General features: G+C 40.5%; 1 protein-coding gene and 2 long non-coding RNA genes across 3 annotated transcripts in view; 1 reads left to right on the forward strand and 2 right to left on the reverse strand.

The window, feature by feature from the left end:
- LOC146572985 (uncharacterized) lies at positions 1–4,190 on the reverse strand. Its single transcript, XR_014892772.1, has 2 exons — positions 4,050–4,190; positions 1–70 (listed from the first exon to the last, which is right to left on the reverse strand). It is a non-coding gene; the product is annotated as an uncharacterized LOC146572985 (long non-coding RNA).
- On the forward strand, positions 3,894–23,009 carry colgalt1b (collagen beta(1-O)galactosyltransferase 1b). The gene is made up of 12 exons (XM_085277491.1): positions 3,894–4,238; positions 9,200–9,310; positions 9,407–9,524; positions 11,868–12,002; positions 15,026–15,230; positions 15,329–15,448; positions 16,342–16,418; positions 16,510–16,616; positions 16,983–17,115; positions 18,154–18,281; positions 20,191–20,397; positions 20,522–23,009. Exons 1-12 carry the CDS (start codon positions 4,021–4,023, stop codon positions 20,790–20,792), a joined length of 1,830 nt encoding a protein of 609 aa, XP_085133617.1. The 5' UTR covers positions 3,894–4,020; the 3' UTR covers positions 20,793–23,009.
- The window catches only part of LOC146572987 (uncharacterized), a 6,142-nt gene continuing 508 nt past the window's right edge, over positions 18,132–23,765 (reverse strand). Inside the window, exons 2-3 of the long non-coding RNA XR_014892773.1 lie at positions 20,076–20,786; positions 18,132–18,301 (exon numbers count right to left, since the gene is read on the reverse strand). This is a non-coding gene — a long non-coding RNA (uncharacterized LOC146572987). The remainder of the gene's footprint in view (positions 18,302–20,075; positions 20,787–23,765) is intronic.

Here is a 23,765-nt window from a genome sequence, read left to right on the forward strand (position 1 = left end):
TTTTGGCTTCCTTTGGTTCCATGCTCTCAAGATGATCCCATACTGCTTCTGTAACGTTGAGGTCCGGGCTCTGGGGAGACCAATCCATAAATAATGGTTTCACTGTGTGGTTTTATATTAATTTATGCTTTTTATGCATTGTGAATGCATTTGGAATTATTTTCAGGCTGAAACATGAATCTGTTGCCAAACAGCTGATATAATATGGTAGATTAAAATGTATCTATTCATAGTTCCAGAGTTCTTTTCACAAGATCCCCAACATCACTGGATGAAATACAGCACCAAACCATTTCAGAGCCTCCGGTGTGTTTTACAGATGGCTGCAGACAGTCACTGTCCGTGATAGGCTGCTATTAACAAAGTGCCTAAAGACACAATTTAAAATTGCTCCTTTCCTAAGCTGTCTGTATGTGTAGACACAACACATCCATTTAGTTAGATGCCTTTTTATGTTTGAATGGGTCATAAGTGAGTTGCTTAACAAACAAAACAAAAACAAAACTTTGTAATGCTCAGGTACAAGGAGCAGACTGTGTGATGTATTCTTAAAAGGGAGGACAGCATATGTCAAAGGGAAAGTATAGATGGCTTTATTAAAAAGACAAGGTTGTTTGAATACATAAGGAGGATTTGTCTTATCATAACCTAACCTCTCAGTACCTCACTCACAGTTCAATGTTACTGTAGCTGTGGTGCATACAAGCTGGCATGCAATGGCCTTTTGACAACAATGAGTTCCCCTGAAACCAGTTCAGACCTGCCTTTTAATTCAGCCAGCGCCAATCCAATCTCATGTCAGTATAATACAACAGTGACACCCTTGTCTGCTGTGTCTTCTGGTCTAAAAATTAGTTAAAGCACAACCCATGTCCAAAAAAAACAAGCTTTAAAAGACCTTCAGAAATCACGGAAGACTATAGCTCAAGACCACTTAAACAATAAAGTCCGTCTTTTTTAAAGCAAATTATAAATAAATGAGGAATGCTTCAAGACTTTTGCGAGTGCTGTGTGTTTATAAATGCATTTATCAGTGATTATTATTAACAGGTAGTTAATAATATGCTTAATAACAGAAATGGATTGCTGTATCAAACCATTAAAAAGTGGCCATACTGAATGCTTTCAAAAGCGCACTTCTACTTTGGATTCACAGTGATTAAAATCTTATTATGTATGTATGCATGTATAGGGCTGAACGATTATGGAAAATAATCTAATTGCGATTTTTTGCCCCAATATTGCGATTGCGATGCGATATGCGATTATTTTTTAAGGTCTTTGTCTTCTGTATTATTAAACAAAGACAAGCAATACATCATATAGTATGGCCAATACTATATTACATTAATTTTAAACTGTTCTTTCCTGGAAGACAGACCTCTGTTATGATGACATGAGGTGATGCATGAATTGATGACTGACATTTTTATTTAACTTCTTCAATCACAACAGTATATTTGAACATACACAATAGTTTATTTTTAGCTTACAAACATCTGAGCATAAAGTGCTGACAAGGAACCCTGGTGTAAACATTAAAATGAAAGTCGGTACAATGTGCAGATTGCAGAAATATACATAAAAAAATCAGTGGCTTTACCACACTCAGTTTTTCGACATCTGTGAACTACTAGACAGTCATTAAATTAAAAAATAATATTAAATAAATAAAACTAATAAATAAAAAATACACACATCTTACTGATCTCTGCAGTCAGTAACATTACACATAAAGTGCAAACATAATAGCAATTGTATAAACACACACACAAACACGCCTTTAAAATTTAAAGGCGTGAAATTGGACGGTCTAGTTCTGATTAGCGTCACCGCTGTCTCGGTGGAGTTTAATAAACTCGGCCGTCTGCTTCTTGCTATCTAAAATATAACCAGACACTGGTGTAAATTCTCGACTGTCTCATACTTCTGTTTAATAAGTTTTCTGTTTGACGTTTAGTCAGCTGTGTGAAAACCAAGGAGGAACCCACCCGGGGGATTAATAAAGTTTTATTTTATCTAATCTAATAACTTTAATCTCAGCCAAACCGATTTACTCACGAACAAACAAAACACTGAAAAAAGCCCAACAATAACATTTTTAGGTTGTCTAAGTGACTTATATATTACGTTTAACCCGAGCAGCGAAACTCCGCGGTGATCTGAAAATGATGTGCCGGGAGTTGTGCCGTTCTCGGCCGCATCAGTAACCCTCGAGCTCCCGGCTAGCTGTCGAGCTGGTGGGTAGCAGACGCCTCTGAAAACGTCGAAGCACTTTTGCAAATATGGGATATCTTGATAAACCGAGCAGATATTTGATGTTTACACAACTACTTTCTCGCCTGAAAATATGTTAAAAGTTTATTTTGTGACCCTGAAAGATTAGTATGAGTAATTTTAAAACTTAGCAGCGGCCGCCATTGCTGGAAACTGGAGTTTGGCTGGGCCGCGCTATGAATTCTGGGATATGGTAGTAATTTGGACAGCCTTCGGCGCGTCGCTGTGACGTAATCGGTCTACAAATGCGGCCTCAGGAGGATGCAGCCCATGAATTTGGACATGTCCAGAGTATAATCGCAGCCTTTGCGGTTAGAAAATTGCACTTGATCATGTCGCGATATTATCGCAAATGCGATATATCGTTCAGCCCTATGCATGTATATGGGGACAAGCCAGTGCACTGTATATTAAAGAGCACCAGAAAGGAGGGTCCCATTCCGCACTGGTCGGAGATTAACAATGATTGCCTCTGGTGCTGTTGGCCAACAAGGAGCCTGTGGAAACTACGGTACTGTTGGCCGAAGACAAAGGAAGAGGAGAGGGGGAGGCGACAAGAGAGAAGGGAAGTTAGAAGTGAAGAGCTGAGAGTAGGTGTAAGCTATAGCTGGTAAACAGAGAGTACTAGCTGATATGATGGCAAAGACAAAGGTAGTTATACTGATACTTCTTGTAGAAATGCCATGCAGGAGGAAAAGTGGAAGAGCACAGATAAATGGATGTAGTGAGGGAGGACATGCAGAGGATTGGTGTGACAGAGGAGGCTAAGAATAGGAGGAGATGGAGCCAGATGATCCACTATGGCAACCACTAAAGCAAGCAGCCAAGAAAAAAAATATAAGGAAAAATAAAAGTAGCTTATGGAGTCTGAGTTGTACTTTATGTTTTCATTTGTAATTGTAGACATGTAGGTCATCTCTATCCACTAGGGGGTACTGCAGTACCTTCAGCGCCACCACTTTCCAGCAAAAGGACTCAACACTGGCCAATTACACAATCTTATACCTGCGGATTTCTTCTCACGTTGAGATCCGGGAATCATTTCTCACTAATATCTTTCATTTTAATCATTCAAGTTTAGCGTTAATCACTAAAATGCCTGGTAGTGCTTAGGTTTGCTGTACACCATGATTTTAATTATTTGCTCTGTAATTAATATTTCTGTATACAAAAATCACCATTATTGTCATTATCATGATTATATTGTCACTTGGGTATAACAAGTGCATGATTATGGGACACGGCATGAGATGAAAGGTTTTACTCAAACAGTAGCTCCAAAGTAGAGCGTAAATCCCCTTAGTTTAGAGTTTCTGGACGATATTTTGCAGAGGTATGACAGGCCTGCAGTGTGCTCAACACATCCGACACGCCCAAATGGCTTTCCATCTGCTACAGCTGGATCTATTCTTAAAGGGGAGGGCAGCATATGGCAAAGTGTGAGTCCAGTCGGCCTTATAGGAAAGATAAGGTTGTTTCATTAGGTAGGATTCATTCTAGCTTAACCTGTCAGTAGCTCACGGTTAATTTTCTCTGTAACGGTGGTGCATAGCGGCTGCGAAGCAACGGCCTTTGGACAGCAGAGAGTTCCCCTTAAAGCAGTCAAGACCTGCCCTTTAATTCAGCCAGCTCGTCTGCCATGTACACACTGTCGGCATAATACAACAGCGGGACCCTCGGCTACTACATCCCCCAGTCTCCTTCTCTGTCCGCCCTGGCTTCTAGGAGTTACTCGCCCCTGCCATGCACCGGGTCACCTCGCTACTGCTTACCTTGCTGTTCGTTCTCCTGCCGGGCCGGAGCTGGGGCTATTTCCCCGAGGAGCGCTGGAGCCCCGAGTCTCCGATCCTCGCTCCCCGGGTCGTTATCGCGCTGGTCTGTCGCAACTCGGCGCACTCTCTGCCGCTGTTCCTCGGAACCATCGAGCGCCTGAACTACCCGAAGGACCGCATTGCGCTGTGGTGAGTGTCATCAGTGTGTCGTGTCAACATATTAAAGGAACTAGCTGACTAAAGTACAACAAAATGGGATTCACTGTAAGATCTCAGTGGCGCACGAGAGACACGTCGAGCCCGGGTTTAAATTATAGAGGAAAACTCTGCGTGCGTTTGCGCGTGCGCTTGTGAGATTCGATCAGATGGGGGCGCTGTGTTCTAAAGCTGTGGGAACACATATGCAGCGTGGGCTTTATCTTTGTAAATGACACCAGTGATGAAATGAGTGCAACTGGGAGCAGCGTGGCTTCCCCTACTGTGTGGACCTGAGCTGGCAGAGCAGGGAGGGCGAACTCCGCCTGCAGAGTCAAGCCCAGGAAAAGTTCCATTCAGTCACGGAGCTTCTCTTACATAGTCCCGCTCTTTCTCCCCTATCCCTCCCCTTTCTTTCCCCTCCCTCTTCCCCTTCCTCATCGTCGTCTCCCAAAGTCGTCTGGAAACAAAACTAGTATTTAAAACAATTTTGAATACATCTTTTACAATGCGACCAGACACAATAGACTGTGAATGTGAGCCCGTGTATTAAAACGCCTCCGCAGGACTTATCTTCTTTTACCTTAAGGCTGTTTTTTTTCTGTTGCTACCCAGCCCCCCTCCTTCTAGATTTTTCCTGTCTCCAGCTCTGCTAGCTTCCTGTGATCCCCTGCTAGTATATCTGTTCTTGAAAATTGAGAGATTCTTTTAAATTTTTCATCAGCATTCACACCTGACAGGTTAGATTATATCCTAGTTGGCAATCCAGTGGTCTAATGAAGGAAAATGAGGGGCTAAACGCCTCTAGCAGAGTTGCGTTTAATGTGACAGCAGGAAGGGGAATTAAAACTAAACATCAGTCACTCCTGTGAAATGGCTGTTTGATCAGAGGATGCCGTGCTTCATTTAAATGCTGAATTGAAACTTTTTCCATCAGACCCAGAACGAGGGATTCAAGTGTCCGTGTGCCTCTTCAAACAAACCAACCTGGATGTTGAGCTTCTTTCCTTGTGTCTGAGCCAGATATTTGTGCCTGATTTTAACCATGCCCATGTGGCAGCCAGTTTTCAGCGGGCTCTCTTTGATATACAACATAGCTCATCTCTCCGTGGAAGAGCTGATATAAAAAGTTTTGAAATGCAGTGTGAAAGATATATTCTGAGCTGCTGGCTTGCCACCTGTCGATGTCTGCAGTTATCAACGTGACAGGTTAAGATGAAATACTTGGCAAACGGCCACACACACACACACACACACACACACAACCACACACACACACACACTGGTGAGTGTGTGTGCTCTGCAGGGACATGCAGTGGGGATGTTATCATCAAGCCATAAATCATCTTCCTCCTCCTGCCTTTTTTTCCCTAGCTCTCTCATATCCGTTAGGCATGGCTGCAATCGCACATATTTATTTTTCACAAACCCTTTTTAATTCACTACCTCTGGCCATTCAGAACTTCACAGCTGTCAGAAATTTGTGTCCAACAGAGAGAAAAGAAGTAGACACATGCAGAGAGAGAGAGCGTGGGAGAAGAAGATAGATTGGTTAGCTGGTCACATGACACTGCTGTGTTAAAAACGCCACAGACAGATGGGAAGGCTAACATCAGCAGCACGTTGACTGACGCTCATTACATGACAGGGTTGGAGTTAAATCCATTTCTGCCGTGTTACACATTCTTTCCTTCTTTCACGCTCCGTCTGTGTTTCTGTCTTTGTCTCTGCCCCTCCCTGACACACTTAGATTTGTTATGATAGCACAGAGAGCAGCTGAATGCCACCCTCCCCTTCTGTGGCTCTATTGTCTGCCTTTCTTTCCCCGTCCACACCTGATACTAGTGATGTGACGCTTTGAACCTCAAATGACAGCAAGGCCATAAAAAGGATTATGAGAGCATTCAAGAAGTTCAGCAACTGAGCGTATGAAAATCAAAAGCTGATTTACATTTGCTTGTTATCTTCTTCAAGGTCACATCCTTTTGTAGCCCTGCACTGCTTCCAGCAGCGCTGGGAGTCTCATTTTGAGCACTAGTAGGAGTGTAGCTGTTAATTCACTGTGGAGCTTGAACTTGGATATAGAGAAAATGTCAACTTTGATGTCAAAGATTTTATCAGTCAGCATCATCGCTGGTGATGAGAGTTCTGTCTCTTGCTAAGACCCAAAAGTGTTCAGCAGAGGATCCTGCTGTTTCCAATCCCCCAAAATGTCCATTAGACGAGCAGCACAGCCAGGAGCATGTTTGTTTTCTTTAGGGTTAGTTTTTTTTGCACTGTGAATTTGTCCTCCAGGTTCAGACTATCAATGTCCTAAAATGTCTTAGGTTGCCATTAAACTGCACTCTTTAAATATCAACATATTCATTGCCAAGTTTTTCTTTGAACATTTCACTCATGTTCAGCTTAGTCTTTGTGTCATTTTCATTTTGTTTATTGAGCCACTTAACACTGACCCATTAATAAAACAGACACCCAACTCAAGTGTTGAACCAGCGTCGTGTCTAAACATAACAGACAATTTAGCAACTATTTCATTTAAATTTAGACATTTTGTTACTAGTAGCCTGTCACAAAAAACACGTCATTTCTTTAGTTGAATGTATGAAAAATAACATTTTTTTTTTATCAAGAAGGTCAAAACAGTGTCTTAAAGACATAACCTTAACAAATGTGAACAAATCCAGGAAAGACCTAACACAGGACCTGAGACACATCTGAAAATTAGTGGCAACAGGTGTTATTAACTGATGAATCCAAACTTGAAAAATTTAGTCAACAGACAGGTACAACAGTCCCTTTCAACATGTAAATTAATCAGAATGGTTTTTTGTATGTAATTTGTATAGTATTTTTTTCTCTCTCTTATTTCTTTTCTAAATGTACTTGTATATTGTTCACATGTTGAAATAAATTACCAACCAACCAACCAACAGTGACTGTCTACATCCATTTGTAAAACACGATTTAGTGCAGCATTTCACCCAGTGCTAGCGGACAGTTTCATTTTCAGTCTGACAGTGATCTTAAAAACACTGCCAGTGCAGTAAAAGCTTACTTAGATAAAAAAACACACACAATAAAAAACTTTGAGTCATGGATTGGCCTCCCCAGAGTCCAAACCTCAAAGTTATTAATGCGGTGTGGGATCACTTTGATAGCGAATGGAATAAAAGGCAACACGTTCGGGGCATTCAAAGAAGATCAGAGTGTCCTTTAAGAAGCCTGAAGAAATATTTCTAAAGCCTACTTACAGAAATCACAAGGCAGTCACATAAAGGCAGTCAGGTACAGGACAGAATAAGCAGTAAGGGACCATTCTAATTATGCTAAAGACATGCAATCCAACCTTTTAACTTCGACTGTAACTGAAATCTGCATTGGTGAATGCATGTCAGGGATGAGAATGTGTAAGTATCCCCATGTCATCAGCTGAAAGAATGCCAGGCTGCAGCACATGAAAAATGACCTTGCTTTATATTAACATGTATTACTAATATTTATTATATACATTACTTATACATTAATTTTAGGTTCCAGCCTCTGAAGGTTTGTGACCATGGATAAAAAACCTTCAGAGGCTTATGCAATGACTTTGAGCTCACCACCCAAATATTCTCATACATCTTAGCTCTGTGGGCTGTTTCAGCATTTTTCAGCTTGTTTCGTTTCCTTCAGAGTTCTAGTTGCTTTGTTTCGCAAGACAAAGTTTGTGATTAACCAGTACACAGCACAGACAGTACGAAACACGTGGCCATTGTATCAGCCCACTGGTTGTTGACTCTGTATTTTGAAGTCTCAGTGTTGGTGTTTCAGCCACTTACATGTTGTTATTGTTATCTTGAAACTGTCATATGTGAATAAAAAGGTTGAATCCCAATTTATCAGCTAAAGCTAGTTAGCAAGATGCATTAATAAACTGTAGGTGCAAAACACAGAAACAGGTATCAGCTAATTTAATGATGCTAAATCTTTCCTCACCAGGACTAGAACACCTAGTCCTTTATCTCTAGAATGAATGCTGAACTCGATCCAACTCTGTTGAATGTTTAACAAGGTTTAGTTTGCTAACACCATAATAGCATTATAAGGTTTGTTGGGGCTTTACCTTACAATAAAAAATTATTGTTGCCATATAAATAGATGGTGGATAATTAAATCTAAAATGACTTGAATTTTAAGGCTGAAATATTTTCTACAGTTGATTGATATTTGAAATTTTCACCTAGTTATTAAATGGCTTTATTCCAGTCAAGACATGTTGATCTACTGATGCTCATTTCTGTATGATTTTGGAATATTAAAATGTTGAGTTTGTGCACCGGCAAGTGTTGCAAACTATTTGAACTTTATTACTTAATGCACAAAACATTTCCCACTTGATTTTTGGAAACAACTCACAATCCTGATTGGAAAACAACCGATAATCAATCTATAATCCTCTCTACCACCTCCATACTTCAGTGCATAAAACTGAACAGGATCATTCTTCTTCCAAAAGCAGAAGCTTTGTGTAACTATTTATGCAGAGACATTAGCTGACTGCAGTAAATGAGAAGGAACAGAAGAGAAAACAACAGGGCTCCTGCTGAGAAAATGCTGTTTGAGTGGCAGAATAATAAATGCTGGCGAATATTAATAAATAAAAGTACATCATGTACAGGGATTACTGTGGTTGTTTGAAATGTAGTCAGTGACCCAATAAAACAGAATTTTATAGCGACACCGACCAAAAATAGTTTTCCTAGGATTCACAGCCTTGTCTTATTAATGCTAGGACTGGGACCAATGCTATTCCAGCATGTCTCTAATATACTGTATATTGTAATAATAAATTTCACACATAATGATACATGTTCATCTCCCTTTAAGCCAAATTAAGTCTTAATACTTGTTGGTACCAGCAGAACTGTTCTTTACTCAGAGTTCGCTCTCTCCTGTCATCACTCCCACAGGGTGGCGACAGACCACAACATAGATAACACTACAGCCATCCTAAGAGAGTGGCTCATCAAGGTCCAGAGTTATTACCACTATGTGGAGTGGAGACCCGAAGATGAACCCAGGTACGTGCGTGCCCATGTGTGACAATGGGTCTCTGTGCGTGTTTGTGTGTGCGTGGTGTGCACATTACTTAATGCGTCTGTCTTTGCATGCCTCAGTGCCTTTGAAGATGAGGTGGGGCCCAAGCACTGGAATAATCTCCGTTATGAACATGTAATGAAGCTCCGTCAGGCAGCGCTGGACACTGCCCGTGAGATATGGGCAGACTATCTTCTGGTATGCTATCATCCACTCTGCAGCTCTACAACTATGTGCTCTCAGCTCGGTGAATAAGGCGATATCTGTGGAAATTACAATACGCTGATTCATGACACTCCACTCTCTTAACAGCCACTCATCCACATTATCTACAAATGCTTATATCTCTTCAGAGAACTGAGGTAAAAAATTCAAAATATGCAAATTTCAGGCTGACATTTTTACTAATGCTGTTGTGTCAAGTGTTAAATTCTTTATAGTTTTAAAACCCTAGTTCAGGGAAGAACAGTGCTTTTGCACTTGTAAACAACTACAGCTCCGTGTAGCTGGTAACTAAAGGCTGAATGGCACACTGCCAGAAATGAGCTTGTTTTGTTTTGTTTTTTTGCTGTTTTGTTAGAGCTGTTTCGATTCGACAATGCAAAAGGACACAAGAAGTTAGGTTTTCAGTGTATTATACAATTTTATTGTTTTAAACCATTATTATTTAGAACTCTTGCGTGCTAATACCTGTGTACAAGTAAACTTGTGGCCAGTTAGCCAGTACTTTGAGATAGGACTGTTTTACATCATTCCTTCATATATTAGGCAAACAGGTAGATATGCATTGATTTTTATTAATATTTGCGATGTAAGTAAGAAATAACAATTTAAAAGATTTTCCACTAATTCCTACCATGTAGTTTTACATACAGTCATGTGAAAAAGAGAGTTTTCATAGGACTCTGTGCAAAGTTGCATAAACCACAAGAGTTTTGGAACAATAAGTGGAGATGTTTGACCATAATGCATAGGTTGTCTAAAACCAAACACAGCATTAGCACAAACACCTCATACCAACTGCCAAGCACGGTGGTGGTGGGATGATTATTACGGCTTTTTTTGCACTGAGTTGAATGCTATGGTAAAAAGGGTAAATGGCCTGTATTTGTATAGCGCTTTACTAGTCCCTAAGGACTACCAGTAGGCAACGGGTGAAGTGTCTTGCCCAAGGACACAACGACGAGACTGTCCAAGCCGGGGCTCGAACCGGCAACCTTCCGATTACAAGGCGAACTCCCAACTCTTGAGCCACGATCACTATGCTAGAGGCTGTCTGACAGTTAAAGCTTGACCCAAATTGCATCTTGTTACATGACAGTAATGCAAAGCGCAGCAGCAAATCTATTACAAAACGAAAAGTGGTTGAAAAAGCCCAGACCTCAACCTAATTGAAATGCTGTGGCACGACCTTAAGCGAGGCGTGAATAAACAAATGTCCTCGAACCTGAAGCAACGTTGTAAAGAAGAGTGGGCCAGAATTTCTTTAAACAGAAAAACAATTACTCCAAGGCTGCTAAAGATGGTTCTGCAAGCTGTTGAATGAATCATGGGATGTACTGCATAGAGTCCTGAGAAAACTTTCTTTTTAAACTAACTACATTTATGCTACATTTCTAGCACAAGTTCCTGTGACTTATTGGGACAAACACTGGCCAAGGCCAAGGCACATATGGTTGGCAAATTATAGGAAAACGCTGAATGCTCTGTGGGGGTCTGGTGGTTCTGTTAAGCTGTGGTGTATATTCCTGCTTGCATGGATTGGGTCCAGCTGTCACAATAGAGGAAAGTGAAAATGGTAATCGGTACAAAGTTGCACAGTAATCACCTTTATCTTGTTAATAAACACTTGGTCTCTCTCATAGCAAAAATACCCCCATTCACAAAGCACAAGGAGCCGTTGAATAGCTTGATGAGTATGAAAATGATGTGAACCATATGCACACAGTAATTAGAAGATTTTAGACCCATATGTTCAACAGCACTCTTTGCTACCATCATCCGAAGACCAAACGAGGGAATATCCTTCAGAGGAATTACACTTTGTCCCTTCAGTAGAATTTTAGAGACTTGGAAAATCAATGCCTAATGTAAGTGTACTGAAGGTGCGTGTGCAAAAAGCCAATATCAGAGGATACATTTTATGCTGAAGACATACACACACACATAGTTGTCTGGGAGCACTTGTTGGAGCGCATCTGTTGTCGTTGTTGAGATGTAATGAGGCAAAGACTTTGGCACTGAACAAAAAACAGAAAACAACAAAAAATGTTCCTTGAAAATCAATTCAGAACAGAAACTCAGTAAAAATGAGCCTACAGCAAATACTAGTGCAGTCTGTTTGTAAGGGTTTTATAAAAATTACGTGCTTCGAGGTGAAAAGGTCTAAGAAGGAGCGGCCTATGCTTGCAGTGTCTAATGATCAAGCCATGTTGCCGTGGCTCAGTCAATTATTGTGAAGCAATGGCTGACATTTTGGGTGCTTACATGTGTACCTTTGTGTGCGATAGTCAATACTGTGCCCTTCTCGTCTGTCCGCAGGTGGCCGACTGTGACAATCTGCTCACCAATCAGGATGTGTTGTGGAAGCTGATGAGGGAAAACAAGACCATTGTAGCTCCCATGTTGGAGTCCAGAGCTGCATACTCCAGCTTCTGGTGCGGCATGACCTCACAGGTACTGCAGATTTCTTTTGAGCTGCTATCCATTTACACCCCATTTAAATTTTGGCTATGTGGTATCTCACATCCTATGCATTCTGTTAGCAGTTTGGATGTGTGAATAACGTATTAATTTGTGACAACCAGATGGCAAAGAACAGTCTAAAATGCAATAAGCACAATAGCACAATAAGAGTATTTAGAAAATGCTATTATCCACCGACTCGAAATGATAAACCGCAAGATGGTGCATCTCTTGGATGTTTTTTTTTTCCTTTTTCTGTGCATCGTTAAATTTATAACACTTAATTAAGTTTCTGCTAGCTTCAGGTTTTAATCACAGCGACACAAAGAAAAGAGACTGCAAAGATTATTCATCATCGGTTGTCTTCAGATCTTTAAAGCCTTAAATTGATGCAAAATTAAGATCTTAACTTTTTGAGAAATTGCTGCTACGTCTCTAAATCCATTTTTCAAATGTCTTCAGATGATGGATAAGATTTATGTGTCATTTTCTTATGCTTGGGAAGATGGAGAACCTAAGCCAGGGGGTCAGTTGCTTGAAAGGAAATAGTGTTTTATACTTTTCTTCTAATTTTCCGCTTAGCTTTTGTCCAACAAATTCTTTGCTTTTTAAAAAATGAATGCTGTACTTCCAGAATGTGTTTTTTAAGCCTTTTTGTAAATGCAAGAGCTTAAATTTAATCAAAGTGGCCTTAAAAAGCTATTAGATTTAGCGTCCTTCAATCGGAATATTCCTTGTTATCAAGGTTAGTCTCTTTATAACGTGTCTTAAAAACCTCTTTTTATATCCTGGATGAATAATGAAATCCACTATTTAGTTTGTTGGCTACTGATAGTCTGTAAAATTTTAATATTTCTGCTGTGGAAAAGAAAAACACATTTCCTGCCGTCCTCCAAACACTGAAAAATAATCTAGGAGAACATTTACAGAGTGTTTTTTTTCTTGTGCTTCAGGAAATTATATTTGTACAATACCTAACTTTAGAAACACTGTAAATTAACCAATTTGAAGGTGTGGTAGAGTCTTTATTATTACCAGCGTAGTGAATGGAGTGTGTTTGATGTGTAGGTGCTATATACTCTTTGTTAGGTACACCTGCAGCAGCTCGCTGGATAAAAATGCTTGTTGATGTCAAAGCTCAGAGGAGGATGGTCAGACTGCTTTAAGCTGATAGGAACGGACTCAAATAACAACCCGTTACAAAGAAACCAAAGTTTGCAGAAGAACATATTTGAACATACATCATGTTGAACTTTGAAGCTGTTGAAAGTGATGCTGCTGTCAGATAAGAACAGGAAACCGAGGCTACAATTTGCGCTGCGTCACCAAAAGTGGACAGTAGGTGACTGGAAAAGTGTTGGTCTGATGAGTCTTGATTCCTGCTGCAACGCTTGGATTGTGGGGTCAGAATTGGAAAAATACAACGTTAAAGCGTGGATCCATCTTGCCTTGTGTCGACTCTTCCGGGTGGTAACACTTTGGACCCATTTCCATGTTCATCCCTTTTTACCAGGGGTCTCAAACTCCAGTCCTCGAGGGCCGGTTTCCTGAAACTTTTCCATGTGTCCCTGTTGCAACACACCTGAATACAATTTATAGGTCATTAGTAAGACTATAGAACTTGATTGCATGCTGAGGTGGTATTTCAGCCATGAGTGAATGAACATCGTGCAATAAAATTACTTTTAGAAGTACATTTTTTCAAACACTTACATTTACTGAAATTTAAGGGTTAAGGGTTGCCACTTCAGCATGCAATCAAGTTCTATACTCTTGCTAATGACCTTCTAATTTTATTCAAGCGTGTTGCAACAGGGACAGTTTGAGGACACCGGCCCTCGAGGATTGGAGTTTGAGACCCCTGCTTTATATCCACAGTAGTCCATGAGCTCCAAATGAGCTCCACAGTCATCAGATCTCAATCATCTTTGGGAACAAGAGATTTGTACCAATGTGTGATGCTATTGTGTCAACATAGATCTGAGTCTTAGAGGAATGTTTCCCGCTCTGTGTTGAATTTATGCCATGGACAATTAAGGTGGCTGTGGAGGCAAAAGGGGGCCCAATCCTGCCCTAGCAAGGTGTACCTAACAAAGTGGCTGTCGACTGTATATGCCGTGGAATTCCTTTGGAAATTAAAAGTTTTGCTTTGTCTGGTGAAGTAATATTACCATATATAATATTTAACATAACATGCTGGTACACAGACAGCATAAACAGTCATTTTTTTAATTTGTTCTTTCGCCACTTGCTTCACCAGACGCCACTGCTGTCTCTGTTTATTCAAATGAGTAAATATATACCTCTATTTATTTATTTATTTATTTATTACCCAAAGTAAATTGTTCTGAATTGAAACATGTTTCCCTGAGTATGCAGACACTGCTGCCATGATTTTGACAGCATATCTGATTCATCACACAAGCTGTCAGTGATCTATTCCTGTCTTGGCAGGACGCCTTTCAGAACTCATCTTTGTTTCTTTTCAGATCAGAATAGACATGAGGACGCTGACTGTCCTCTAGACAAAATAAACCATCTTCAGCCAACAGTCTGATTCCTCTAAAGAACATTTCCTTGAGTACAGTTAATAGGCCTGTTGCCAGAAGGCAATCAGTCAATGTCTTTTCCATGTCAGCGCAACCCAGAATTTCAAGATTTGCTCTTAGAAAATGTATTTTGTCATAAATTAAAAAAATATGTCGATATTTCAACCTCCTACGAAGTGCTACAGGCATTCAGAAACTTCAAATCCCAGTCCTTCAGTTCAGGTTCTTGCTCACCTTATAAATTGGACACAGCTGAGAGCTGTTTGTAACTATAGCACACAGTGTCCTTTATTTTGTCATAAATTAAAAAAATATGTCGATATTTCAACCTCCTACGAAGTGCTACAGGCATTCAGAAACTTCAAATCCCAGTCCTTCAGTTCAGGTTCTTGCTCACCTTATAAATTGGACACAGCTGAGAGCTGTTTGTAACTATAGCACACAGTGTTTCTGCACTTCCTGCAGGGTTACTACAGGCGCACACCAGCTTATATGCCCATCCGCAGGCAGGAGCGTCGTGGCTGTTTTCCTGTACCAATGGTCCACTCTACCTACTTGATGGACCTTAGAAAAGAGGCCTCCCGTCAGCTGGCCTTTTATCCACCACACCCAGAATACAGTTGGGCCCTGGATGATGTCATTGTCTTTGCCTATTCAGCGCGCATGGCAGGTGAGTTAAAGGCAATAGAGCTGGAGTTTTTATGTGGTAGGTCCATTAAAGTTCTCAAAAAAGAAAGTGTAAGCTTGTTTTTCATCTCTTGCCTACAGATGTGCAGATGTATATATGCAACAAGGAGACTTATGGGCATTTCCCGGTGCCAATGCGTTCTCATGCTACCTTGCAGGATGAGGCAGAGAGCTTTTTGCATACTCACCTTGAAGTCATGGGTGAGTCAAAAGATCAAAGCGCTCAGAAATGCAGAAGTGATTTGTTTGTGTTTACTCGTTGGGTGCAAGTTTTCTTGTGATTAAGGCAAATAAAGTTGTTTATGTCTCAGAAGTCTTTAAGCTAGTTATATTCAAACAGATTGAGCTGTTGGTACTCAAGACATCTTTCACTTGCCTCGTCTGGTCTGTAGCATTGAGTTGCATTTAAAATTTTTTCCATCAAAACCAAATCCTCACGCCAGCCAACTGTCGTCTTTTGCTGTTCCCTCAGTAACAAAATAAATGCACTGAGTTAGAGCGGTGTGACCTTCTACCAAAGCAGTGCCATATGCTGTATAACTCATGACAAATGAGCATGGTAGGCATGATGATATGGTCATCTCAGACACGCAGCTCAGAGTACAGTACCATCTGTTTGTGAGGGGTAGCCAAACAGGAAAGTTTAAAGGGAAGGATGGCTGTAAGGGAGAAGAGCTAAGAGGCATGTTTCAGAAAGAGAATGAAAGCACAGTATACGCTAGATAGGAATTATTCTTAACTCATGAAAAGCTACTCCAGTGTGATCTCAGAGTAAAAATATAGAGTTGAGAATGAATAAAATATGTAAGTATCACTTTTTAGAAAAAGAAAGACAAACCACACAACAAATACTAATACAAGATAATAATAACCTGATTATAACACGGTTTTAATACTTACCAGTATCTTGCAAAATACTACATCAAAGGAAATCAAAGGAAAACATAAACTGTAGGTTTTTTCCAGCGTTCATAGGGGAATCCCTCACAACTATCTTGTGGACCCCTGCTGTTCCCTAAACCACATTATGGGAACTCCTGTTCTAACACATTACTCATTCTCTTTTTTCCCTCCCCTCCTTTTTTCTTTGACAGTAAAAAATCCACCATTGGAGCCCTCCAGCTTCCTGTCTCTTCCTCCCAAGCAGCCTAACAAGATAGGCTTTGATGAGGTATACATGCACACACTCATTCACTCTCTCACACACATAAATACGTGCACAGTAATCTAGACGTGTGTGTTTTGCATCTGCGTGCACCCAGGTGTTTATGATAAATCTGGTGCGGAGAGCTGACCGTCGTGAGCGAATGCTGAGAACTCTGTACGAGCAGGAGATCAGCTGTAAGGTTGTTGCTGCTGTGGATGGCAAGTACGTTTCTCATTTTCTTCCTCCCCCACCGCTTGTGTCTTCCTGATTTGTGCCTCTGCAACATGCAGTGTAAATTGATGTAGTGAGCCCGGGCTGAGACAAACAACCAGGTGAAAAGCAGCTGGTCGCTTGCTCTTATTTCTAGATTCCCTGAGCCACATACTTTTTGCTTATTTATGTCTCTAACCTTCGCGTGGGCTGTCCAAAAGTTAGGCTGTTATTCAGTTATTCGTAATTGATTTGTTTCTGCAGTCAGTCCTGATACCTGTATGGCTTACGAATATATTTGTGTTGTACATGTTTATTCACTGTTTCATTTGAGTATCGATTCCATATTAAATCTCAATGTCCATCTCTTTCTCTCAGAGCTCTGAACAAGTCTGATATAGAGTCTATGGGGCTTAAGATGCTGCCAGGATACAAAGACCCTTATCACGGTCGACCTCTAACCAAGGGTGAACTGGGTTGTTTCTTGTCTCATTACAACATCTGGAAGGAGGTGAGACTCTTGAGCTGGCCTAAGGCAATTATGTCTACCTGCACATCTTAGATAAGGTTTATTGTTAAAAACACAATAATTGAGATTGCGTGAGGAAAGGTGGCTTGAGCGGCAAATAAACTTGTCTTCTATATGTTTCAATGAGAGCGCTGCTTTTTTTGGACAAATTTGTACATCTTATTTGTACATTTGTACATCTTATTATTATTATTTTCATGATGAAAATATAAAAAGTGCAAGGAAAGAGAGAGGAATTACAAGCGAGGGTTAGGGTTAGGGGTTAAAAACCCGGCATGCATCTACTCAAGGGCGTTGCAGTGCATGTAATCTCTATGAACTGCTATCTGCATGTGATTATGTAGGATGTATAAGCAAAGAAAAGGAGACTGGTAGCTTTCTCCAATTACAGTTCTCTTGTTGTCCAGCCTCTGTTTACCAATCATGTTTGAATAGACTTTGATTGCATGCATTTAAACAGTCCACATGAAGAGCAATTAAGGGACTGTATTCACCAAAATGCAGTTGCAAAACCAGTGACTTATTGCATTTTCATGAGCCTTTTTCATTGTATCTGTATTTGCAAACAATAACCGGGAAGTCAAAAAGCAGATATCCACTATCTGGATATCCTGGCTACACTGGAGGCCATCAAAAATAGTTAGGTTACAATTTGGGAACCAATGTCATGTGTGCCCAGTCTACATGGTCAACTGGTAGTTTTCATAAAGAATCTTTATAAAAGACTTCATAGTTTAGCTGCACTGTTTGTCAGGAAAAAGCTCAGTCAGTATAGTAATTAAACCAGCTGTATTCAGCCTCTCCTGTTATTTTGGGAGAATGAACAAACACACAGGCTTTTATGTGTAATTATAGAAAATTAGCCATTTGTAATCATTTTGTACGAAGGACCCATAAAGGTCAAAAAGGATTTAACAAACGTTACACTAAATCCACCTAAGTACATGATGGATTTTATGCACAGGCTCACCAATATATTGGCAGCACTGTAATGCTCCATATCCATATGTCTTCATTCAGATAGTAGACCGAGGTCTCCAGACTTCTCTGGTCATCGAGGACGACCTCCGCTTTGAAGTATTCTTCAAACGTCGCCTTCAGGCACTGCTGCAGGAAGTGACATCACACAAACTGGACTGGGATCTCATGTGAGTGATGCTTCAGTGAACTGAGGAAATACACAGTGTAGTAAACAGAGAGGATTATCATCTCCATCATCCTCTTACAGTGAAATCCAACCATCTGTCACACGATATCTCAGACGCCACCAGTCAGATGCTGAGAACACTTGTGGGAATAATCCAGTGCAGCATCCCACTCCTGAGCACCATCCTACGGCATTTTCATTGAAACTATCCGAAATAAGAGCTGTTCGGGAGACTCATCTAGACATGACCTTCAAATATTGCAGCAAAGTCTGCTTGAGCTGAGCTGCAACTATATTTAGTATTTCTAAAAGCCCGATTGTATATTTTTATATTCGTATTTTTTTTCTTATGAATTCAACAGCTGAGGAGGAATTGATTGAATTTTCTTGCTGCTGGGTTCTTTGTCATAGTGGCAGCAGAGACGCATTGATATCTCATTAAGAGTTTCCGCTATGCGAGTGTGAAAAAATGTTGTTAAAACACAAACATTTATTCCAATCACATTATTAAGTGGAAATTATCAATCGAACTCCAATATTGCTATGTGGAGTTATTTTTAAGCTATAATTGCACAAACGTTGTAATTGATGCATTTGCTACTGTCTGGCAAGAGAAAGGGATGTGGGTCCCATTCTGCCTACTTACTTGTGTCCATTTGCAATTTCACCGTGGATATCCAGTATCAGCTAACCAGTGCACATCTTCACTAGGTTTGGGCGACTGGACGAATATATCGACTATCGACGATAGGCTGAGCCCATCGGTGATCGTTTTTATAAGGGCGATTTATTTATTTATTTGCCCATAAGTAAGTTTGCTAATAATGATGGAGCTAATAGAAGCAGTCAACAGAAAAAAATAATAATAGCGCTGTTTTAACAGCATCCTCTTTCATCTGCGAGCAAATGCACCCTCCTCAGAATACGCCCAAATGCTTGTTGATGGAGCTGCAGAAGCTGGTGATAGCCTAGGATGGTGGACACGTACATGCTCATGCAAGTTAGTCGTGTTTGAGTACTTTGCTCGCACTATACGTCTGCACAAGCGGCACACCGCTTTGGTTAGATCCTTAGGTTTACCTCTTTCATCCCAAATGGGCAACTTTATATTTTATTTTAGTGTTGTCAGCATTAACGCACCGTCATCACAACTATCGCGATTAAGAATGAACCCATCTGGAGTCAAAATCCCTGAAATGTCTCTGTCAACGCATTTCGGGCAGTTTGTCCAAAGTCTGTTCATTCTGCGCTCTAGATGGGTTGAGCACATTAAAAATTTTGATCGTGATGACCGGGTTAACGCTGTCATCCCTTATTTTTTGGGCAAATTAGTTCGTCCATGTTTGGACTTCTTCTGTGTGGTAAACACGTGCATGACTACATTTCTCCGCCCATCAAAAAGTCTGCACATGCGCACATGTATCGCCCATCGCTGATTATTGGACTGACAATTGTCAGTTGGAAAATTTTTACATATTGCCCAACCCTAATCTTCACTGTTGATGAGAGTTTCCCAGCAAGTGTCCAAGCCCCAAGAAGGCGCATCAGGGCAGGAGTAGTTCTCAAGGTTTTGCGTTGTGTACTTTTCCTCCACAGTTAGACCATCACTGCAGAATTTTACATTAATGTTCTGAAGCATCACAGAGGGAAGTGTGCCTGCTCACAGTGGGTTTTAAAACAAATTGAAACAATATTCATCTGTGTGCTGATTCTTAGTTGCTAATTAAAATATAAGTTCACTTAGTTAATTCAAGAGGATAAAACTAAAAGGGTCATATTCAAATCTGATGCCTACCATCTCTTCCATCTGGATTCAGCATAGTTGTTAAGACAGTAGAGTAGATTTACTGTTATTAGCTGTCATTTCAAATCTGTGATCTGTGCCTCTTATATGTGAACAACTCTTGCAGTTATATTGGGCGGAAACGAATGCAGGTGGACCATCCAGAGAAGTCGTTACCAAACATCCACAATCTGGTGGAGGCCGACTATTCCTACTGGACTCTTGGCTACATGTTGTCGTTACAAGGAGCCAAGAAGCTCCTCGGTGCAGATCCTCTAAGGAAGATGCTGCCTGTTGACGAGTTCCTTCCTGTCATGTACAACAAACATCCAGTGTAAGTATAACCCATCTGCTCTCCACGTGTTCTCTTTGTTCCTGTTATCTGCCTCCTCTTTGTGATTCCTCTTCTGTGGCGCTCTTGTAAATCTAATCACATCCCCGCTTGTCTCGCTCATCAGATCAGAGTACATGGACCACTTTGAGCGTCGGGACCTGCGTGCATTTTCTGCTGAGCCGCTTCTGGTGTATCCGACCCATTACACAGGAGACCCGGGCTACATCAGTGACACGGAAACATCAGTAGTCTGGGACAACGAGTCAGTCAGGACCGACTGGGACCGAGCCAAGTCCAGGAAAACTCAGGAGCAAGAAGAGCTGAGTTTCGAAGCCCAAAACTCTGACGTATTGCAATCTGAACTGGAGAACTGGAGCGCACGGGACGAGCTGTGATGAAGGAGGGAAGATTTGAGGAGGAGTTAGAGAGAAAGAACTCTGGCATTCATTCAGAGATAAGACTGAGGGAAATAGAGCAAAGCTGTGATAGTGGGAGGAAATAGAAAATATGGAGGGAATCTAACAAAGTGGTGGAATAAAGGAGTCATAGTGGAACAGATGGACAATGGGCTGATGAGGAACAAATTATTTTTCTCTCTTCACTATTGAATCTTTCTCTTGAGAGAGGAGGTTAGATGTAGAGTTAACTCTTGAACAGTCAGCTGTCAGCTTTTGTTTTATTTATTACATCCCATAGACGTCCCTTGTCCACCGCTGGTCTCTTAATAGTTTTTAACATGAGAATTTCACATGCAGTTTTGCATGTCTCCAAAAGACACTCCAGTAATGTTTCAACTGTCCAGAGCAATTTCACCAATACTTTCCCTAAATCACACGTTAAAGCTGCAGTATGTTCTGAGTTAAAATGTGACCTCCTAAAGAATAACAAGGTTATATTACGTTTCTTCTTCTACTGTCTAAAATTCTCTCTCTGGAGAAAACAATCACCAAAACATTTCCCAACATGGTTCCCAGCATGTTTGGCCACTTATTAGGGCTGCACGATTAATCGTTAGAAAATCGCGATCTCAATCCATACTTATGTGCGATCTCATTTCCAAATGACAACGATTAAAAAACAAAAAAACAAAACAAAACACGACGACAATTGTACCGCATTTTGATCCGGGACGTAATCTGCATGAAAACAAGCGCTCACTCTTCCTGCTCAACAAATGACAAGGGCGGAGCCTTATACCACGTGATACAGAAGCTGTGCCGTGTGATGCTAAAATTAGCAGGGAAAAAACAACGGAGAGCACGTCAGGGATGACGAAAAAGTGACAGGAGAAAATCCGTCCCGGTCAACCACCCAAACATCAATAACGGGAACCTTATACAGCGCTTCCCTATACACGTCGAACTCCCGCAGGAACAAAGAAATTACGGAGGCTATTACTTAGCACCTGACGAAAGATATGGCTCCCATCAATACTGTGCAAAACGAGGGATTTAGGAAAATGATCAACACCCTAGACAAACGCTACACAGTGCTGTCCCGCAACTATTTTTCTATTGTTGCACTACCTGCTCTATACATGCAGTGTCGAGCAACGACGGAGACGGAATTTCAAGCAGTACAACATTTTGCGGCAACCACAAAACGTGAGACATTTGTTGTTTTTATGTTTATTTATTGGCTTTATGTTCAGTCTCAACTGTTACGAAGTTGATGTGCAGTTAATAAGTGCAATAAATATTTATATTGGAAAAGAGAATCGTGAGAGAATCGTGATCTCAATTCTAAGCAAAAAAATCGTGATTCTCATTTTATGCAAAATCGTGCAGCCCTACCACTTATCCCTCTTCACTGGATGGATCCGTTCCACCAAGACACTTTTGGTCATTCATTAGTTTCAGTTTAACAGCTTTAACAGTTTAGAAGGACTAAAATAAACCAGCAAATCTAAAAAATAAGAAAAACCATATTAACATATTGATAAATATCGATGATATCGATATATATAAATTTCCTGTAAATTCATGTCGTGAAACTTCATATTTCTATTGTGATCACATCCAGGTTGGGAACATAGACTGTACAGGGAAGATGGTGTGGGCCACTGTGACATCAGAAGAGCATTTTGAATGCTTGGATTTTTTACGGTTTTCATCCTTTATTGTCTGAATTACTCTAAAATTAACAATAATTACATAATGAAAATCATAAGAAATCAAACTGATTGAAACCAGTGAGAAGTAGAAGAACGAGTAGCTCTCTGCTGGCCATTGGGTGGAAAAAATGTCAGTTTAAGATCATTCTCACTGGTTTCCCTTTTCAAACCATGAGGCTACGTTCATCTTTCATATTCAGTCTGTTGCCTTTTCTGACTCTTAATACCTTGATCTTTAATTTAGGCCCAAGCAGCCATTGTTATTTACTACATGTTATGTTTTGGGAGATTAATTTTAGGCTTACTTATTTGTAACTGATGAATGTATCTGTTTTACCTGTTACCAAAGGATTTGTTCACACTTGAATAACAGCAGGATTGATTTTTGTATTTCCTTAGTTCGCAGCTCATATTGCAGTTTTAACCCAGACTTGCAGCTTTGGTTGTATTTTTGTTTGTTAAAACAAATGAATATAGATTTTTTTGTAATACCTCTAAAGTCTTGTCTGTTCTCTGTGTTTTCAAAGTGTCTTTTTTGCTTTGTTTTTACCAAAGGATGACTAACGCCTTTGATATGAAAGGATTGGTTGGTTGACATTTTTTCTCCACTGGATTTAAGTTAGGCTGAAACAGGGAAACGCTAGAGCATCAGCACCTCAAAGCTCAGTTAAATGTACATGGAAGCACTGACACGCTGCCGGCTGTGGTTAAAGCTGCAGTGGCTAAAATATCAAAGTATCTGCTTTGCCTCCTTTATTGGCACACTACAGTTTTATTTAAGCACAGACATGAATGTTATTTAATTAGTGCCCACTGGTGTTTGCCTGCCCTGTAACTACATAATGCTAAGCTCTGGTTACAGCAAGCCACCATTACCTCTCCCTCAACATATCCTCACCTCTTTACTTGAATGTTTGGCTAAAAATCAGCATCCACCACTGTAACAGTGTACATCCACTTTGATATCACTTGCAATCACACTCAAACACACTGCCAGAGGGCCATTTCCACCAACTGCCAGACCGACTTCATGGATAACCTCAGGTATACTAATTTCTTAGATGATGCTTTCACCACATGTCTGAGATCGGTCTGAGATCTCTTGCACTCAAACATTACAGTTCATGATAAGAGAAGCATAACTGACTTACATCGACACCTGTACAGTACAGCCATGCTTCTAGGCTCACCTAAAAAAAAAAAAGCTTCAGCATGTGTTGTGTGCATTTGGTCACATATCCAAAGCATGTATTAT

This window comes from Mchenga conophoros, linkage group LG6 (assembly GCF_057382185.1).
Source record: "Mchenga conophoros isolate Kocher_MC1m ecotype Shallow Benthic linkage group LG6, M_conophoros_male_GT1.1, whole genome shotgun sequence".
NCBI lineage: Eukaryota > Metazoa > Chordata > Actinopteri > Cichliformes > Cichlidae > Mchenga > Mchenga conophoros.

Bases quoted from the DNA above. Each gene is read 5' to 3' on its own strand.
- colgalt1b (XM_085277491.1), top strand. From the start codon at position 4,021: ATGCACCGGGTCACCTCGCTACTGCTTACCTTGCTGTTCGTTCTCCTG. The intron at 16,419-16,509 runs GTATACATGCAC...GCGTGCACCCAG, and splicing joins ACAAGATAGGCTTTGATGAG to GTGTTTATGATAAATCTGGT. The intron at 17,116-18,153 runs GTGAGACTCTTG...GTCTTCATTCAG, and splicing joins ATTACAACATCTGGAAGGAG to ATAGTAGACCGAGGTCTCCA.